The sequence below is a fragment of the Octopus bimaculoides genome, chromosome 1 (assembly GCF_001194135.2).
Source record: "Octopus bimaculoides isolate UCB-OBI-ISO-001 chromosome 1, ASM119413v2, whole genome shotgun sequence".
Lineage (NCBI taxonomy): Eukaryota > Metazoa > Mollusca > Cephalopoda > Octopoda > Octopodidae > Octopus > Octopus bimaculoides.
In genome coordinates this window covers 93943240-93949072 of record NC_068981.1, presented here as the reverse complement: position 1 = coordinate 93949072, position 5833 = coordinate 93943240, and the positions used below count along the sequence as shown (strand labels likewise).

The 5833-nt window shown below is 35.7% G+C and overlaps 1 protein-coding gene across 1 annotated transcript in view; it reads right to left on the bottom strand.

Moving 5' to 3' along the window:
- The window catches only part of LOC106875275 (uncharacterized), a 43901-nt gene that overhangs the window by 33302 nt on the left and 4766 nt on the right, over positions 1–5833 (bottom strand). The window contains exons 4-5 of the mRNA XM_052966788.1: positions 3631–3718; positions 1173–1261 (exon numbers count right to left, since the gene is read on the bottom strand). Coding sequence (XP_052822748.1) covers positions 1173–1261; positions 3631–3718 — 177 coding nt within the window. The remainder of the gene's footprint in view (positions 1–1172; positions 1262–3630; positions 3719–5833) is intronic.

The following is a 5833-nucleotide window of genomic DNA, read 5'->3' as shown; positions in this document are numbered from 1 at the left end:
TCCAATGAAGGAGATGACATTGGCATGGGTGCCAGTCGTCGAATTTAACTCGATTTCGATTTCACTTGCCTCAACAGGTCTTAGCAAGTGGAGTTTAGTGTCCAATTTACTCAATATATATAAAGAAGTGGCTGTGTGGTAAGAAGCCCGCTCTCCAACCACATGGTTCCAGTTTCAGTCCCAGTGTGTGGCACCCCGGCCAAGTGCCTTCTACTATAGCCTCAGGTCAATCAAAGTCTTGTGAGTGGATTTGGTAGACAGAAACTGTAAGAAGCCCGTCACATATATATATACACACACACACACACACAAATATATATATATGTGTGTGTGTGTGTGTGTGTATGTATAAATGTTCGTGTGTCCTTGTGTCAGTTTGTCCCCCTCCCATCGCTTGACAACCGATGTGGGTGTGTTTGTGTCCCCATAACTTAGCAGTTCAGCAAAAGAGATTGGTTGAACATATCTGGTAGAGTGTATATATTAAGTAAGGCTCAATCAGCATTCATTGGCAATTTCCTTACAAGTGCAACTGATTAATTTGTAATACATTTTGCCATTACTATTGTGACCTTACATGTAGCTTTTAACAAAGTTGAAATGTCGAAGGTGAATGTAAACTAATAATTGAAATGTTTACTCCATCAAAATATTACAAAGAATTTTCAAGAATATATCGATTATTAACTAAAGTTTTTCCTCCTTATTGCACAATTATTTTATTTTTAGTTACCTTTTTAAGGGTACATTAAATATGTTACCACTAACTTAAACACTGTTTTTTCACGAGGATCACATCTCTATTATTTATTCTTTACACTAACCAGCATACAAGCTTTTACTTTATGATTCTCCCCTCACTACTTCAGAAAGTACAGCAACATCCATGCTTTCCAATGAGACTTTAATAAGAATGAAACATGTCTTGAGTTGCCTCCCATATTTCCTAAAGTAATTAAAATTAAAATGTTAAAATGTTATCAATCATTGACTAATATCCCCACCACTCTCAACAGATTATCTTCAGTTATCTTTTCAATGGTCTCTGCACTGAATACTATATTCAACAAGTAGAAATAAATGGCTGATAACTGCAGGGCAGTAGATATTAGTTAAATTCTTATGTACAATATTTTGTATTTGAAAATCTTGAAAGGAAGTTATTGATTTACCATGGCGTCTGCCTTTTTTTATGCGAGAGCCCTTCTTCATTGTTCCAAACATCAAAAGCTTTTATTGTGATCCCATAATCTGATTTCTCCTAATAAAGAGAAAAAAGAAAGAATTAACATTGCTAACTGCTGAAGCAAAACTTTACAAGTTGTCATATAATTCAAACTATATTGCTTACACATTTCACATAGTAATTCCTTTTAGATTTAATCTTTGCCAGTCAAGTGATGTGTTGGCACTCCGTCGCTTACAACGTCGAGGCTTCCAGTTGATCCAATCAACGGAACAGCCTGCTCGTGAAATTAACGTGCAAGTGGCTGAGCACTCCACAGACACGTGTACCCTTAACATAGTTCTCGGGGATATTCAGCATGACACAGTGTGACAAGGCTGACCCTTTGAAATACAGGTACAACAGAAACAGGAAGATAGAGTGAGAGAAAGTTGTGGTGGAAGAGTACAGCAGGGTTCGCCACCATCCCATGTCGGAGCCTCGTGGAGCTTTAGGTGTTTTCGCTCAATAAACACCCACAACGCCTGGTCTGGGAATCGAAACCGCGATCCTATTACCGCGAGTCCGCTGCCCTAACCACTGGGCCATTGCGCCTCCACTCCAGTCAAGTGATACACAGGACATATTTCCCTATTGTCCATGCATCACATGATGTATAGTCCCAGTTTTTTTATTCAGCCACCAAAGTAACTTGGAACTTATGACAGGAAAGCTTTTTATTATTCAGAACGTATCAAACGAGGGCTAGCTAAAAGCCTAAAAACAAGCATGGATGTTTACAACAAACATGAAAATGCTTCAGTCATTAGACTGTGGTCATGCTGGGGCACCGCCTTGATATTTTAGTTGAATGAATTGACTCCAGTACTTTTTGTTTTAAAGCCTGATACTTATTCTAAGTCTCTTTGGCTGAACTGCTAAGTTACAAGGATGCAACCACACCAACACCAGTTGTCAAATGGTGGTGGCAGGACTGATACTTTTTTTTATTTTCCACAAGCCCAAATTTTTTTAGATGAAAGAATATTGTAAATTGTATAGGCCCCAGAACATTATTAGTACACAGCATCAAAAGATAAAAAGTCAAATATAGTCAGAACAAGATATAAAACTAAATACGGAAAAGTATTTAGTTTCATTCTCTACTGTTTTGACCACCCCCATCACACCCTTTCTATATTTGAAGTATTATCATGTCTTATATTGGTCACTTAATATGCTACACAATCATTGAATGACAGAGTCCACCAGAAGAAAATGACTGCTTAAGTATTACAATATCATTGCAACACTATGGAGTAGATTGTAACTCAATATCATCATCATCATTTTGCATTTGTTTTTACAAGCTTGCTATGAATGTCTTCTTCACTGCAGTGTTTTGCCATTTATTGCTGCAGATCTTTGGCATTTTTAGCTTTCACTTCCACTTCCACATGTTGCTTCCAATCAGACTGCTTAGCACTTTACACAACTGTCATCATCTTTATTAGTGCAATCTTCTCTCAGCACACTACATCTGCTTCCTCTTATACTTTTTACTTAGTTCCTTTGTGCTTTGTTGTTCATGAACACTAATATTACACACCTATCAGAGTATGCTTGCCTCATTTCCTTCCAGCTTTTGCAAATGCTTCACATTCAAAATCAGTTAGGAAACCTCTATGTGGTTGTTCAGCTTGCTGGAGAAATACGCAAATCTCTATCAAACCATGCTCCACTGTCTTGAAAAAAAGTAGGACAATTGAATAATGTGGTTCAAGATGGTCAAGTCATAAGTGGAACATCCAAGAATATCTGCTGGGTCTAGAATAAGCAATATGGATCATGATCTGCTATCATTCTCAACACTCTCACATCTGCTATCAATGGCCTCATCTCCTGCACTGCCACTTATCACTTCTTCCTTCCTTAGCCACTCTTATTTCTCCCCACCACTCATACTAATATTTACCTTCAACCTTGTTCCTTTCATTACATTCAACATTCTATCTATAACCATCAGTCACTTTCCACTCACACTCCAGTGAACTTCCCAATCCTTTGTTTGTGTTATCTCTCACACTCACCTTTTATATCTTGAGAATACACTCAAATATCTTGTAACTACATCAGTCTTCTTTCAAGCTACTCACACCCACCCTTATATAATCTCTCAACAATAAGCATAAAATCATATCCCTCTCTACTAAAACCCCAAGTTGAGGGGTCTTCTTCTTTGTCATGAAAAAAAAAGCACTTAGTACACTCTGTAAAGTGGTTTGGAAGGACATCTAGCAGTAGAAGCTATATCAAAGACAATGAAACTCACAGTCTTCTGGCTCACAGATCCCATCAAACTGCTCAACTCATGCCAGCATGGATGATGAACATTAAATGATTTTGAGAACTGCAATCTGTGAATATTACAATCTATACAAATATAAATAATACTAAGTACTCACTTTAGTATCCATTAACATTAGTAACATATTCCAATCAGTGACTTTTATAAGGGATCGTTGCCAGCATTCCCGTTGGAAACCTTCAAGGCTAAATAAATATATATGTTTAAAAGGGAAATGAATTAAAACGAAAGATGAGAATCAACTTGATTCAACATACTCTTTAAAATACAGAGTCGCAGTTGACTGGGTATATATTAAAGGTGTGTAACCTTTGTATATGACTAAGTTTACCAACCAGTATTTGTAATGTTACAGTATGTGAATTTTATGGCTCAGTACATATAGCAGCAAATAAAATGTTGTTGTTGCTGTTTAGCCTCTCACATCAGTCCTCATCTAGTAGACCTATGGTCAGAGGCATTCCAACTGTGAATATCCTGTCTTTGTGATGGTCGTAGTGGTGAGTTGCCATTCTTACCATCATTTAATGTCATCTTTCCAAGCTGGTATGGGTTGGACAATTTGGCAGGATACAAAGAGTTGGAGGTCCACATCATCCTTCTGTGTCTGTTTTGGTATGATTTCTACAACTGGATACTCTTTTTTAATGCCAACCCCTTTATAGAGTGTTTTCATAGCACTACCATTAGTGAGTTCACTTTGCAACTTACAAGACTAAAGGGTCTTTTATAACTGAAGAAGATTAGGAAAGAGAGTGTGATTATTTAAATCAAGGTGATGAGAGAGGGTAAATCAATCTTAAACAGCGATTATACAATCATTTTTCCTCGTTTAGACTTAAACAATAGCACATCATTATCTAATAAAATTTGGGAATTGAAAGAAAATGGTATCGATTTTAACCTTAAATGGGAAATCGTCAAGAGAGCACAACCCTATAGAAATAGTAGATACGGATGTGGACTGTGCTCTATGGAAATTTATGAAATTTTTAAACTTAAAGATAATCCTAATCTAATTAACAATAGATCTGACCTTAGGGTTCTATGTGTATATTGTTACTCTCGTACCTTTAAATATTTTAAAAAGTAAATCTTGCTAATAATATATTATTTTAATTCCTCTTGTTTCCCTGACTATTAACTACTTTATTTGAGTTATAGCTTTAAAGTATAAATTTAGAATACATTTTAACCTTTCCCAACCCACATTTCTCTAGCTAATTCTACATTTCTCTAGCTAATTCTAAGTCTCTTCTACCATATTATCAATTCTGAAACCTTAGCTTTAATTCTCTTAGTTTAGTCCTGATTTTCTAACTTTATTCCTCCTCCTTTCTCTTTGTTCTGGTTTTGGCCATTAATATTATGGTTTTACTTATAAATAATATCTCTCTTCTACTACCCCACATTAATGCATATCTTATTCTAACTATAAATGTTTGTCTTGTTCTAATTTAACTATTAATGTTCCCTATGGTTTTAAATTTAGAACTTTAGTGTTTTGTTATATTATTCTAAATATACTGAGGAATAGATATATTCTTAATTCTTCAATATCTTGACCTAAATTCCCTTACCTTAAATTTCCTCTAGCCACTCCTTAGGGTATTGTCCTTCCATTTTCATTTTATTTCTATATATATTTTTTCCTTTTTTCTTATCTTTTTTTTTCTTCTTTTTTTTCTTTCTCTTGCTTGATTTACCCCTAACCTGCTGTCCATTACTACTTAATCTACCTTCCTCTAAAATGAAATTACTGCTATCTTACCCCTCCAATTAGAATATATAGAAATTAAATTCTTGTTTGATTCACTAGACTGTTGATTGGCAGCCCAGTCAAGATGGTATTTTCTTCTTCTTCTCCTACTCTTGTTTTTGCACATATCTACAAAATGACTTTCTAAAATGAAATTCCATTATGCAGCTGAGGAGTACAATGAAACTCAGACCTCTGGCTCACGATCCCTTCTGTTTTTTATGTTTTATTTATATTCCTGCAAAACCAATGTGGGATATAGAATATGGAATATACAATCATCATCATCATCATCATCGTTTAACGTCCGCTTTCCATGCTAGCATGGGTTGGACGATTTGACTGAGGACTGGTGAAACCGGATGGCAACACCAGGCTCCAGTCTGATTTGGCAGAGTTTCTACAGCTGGATGCCCTTCCTAACGCCAACCACTCAGAGAGTGGTACAATGAAATAAAGTATTGAATGTCTTATTGAATATATGGAATATGTCTTATTGAATAGATGAAATATTGAATGTTCAATATAAAGGATTAAATAT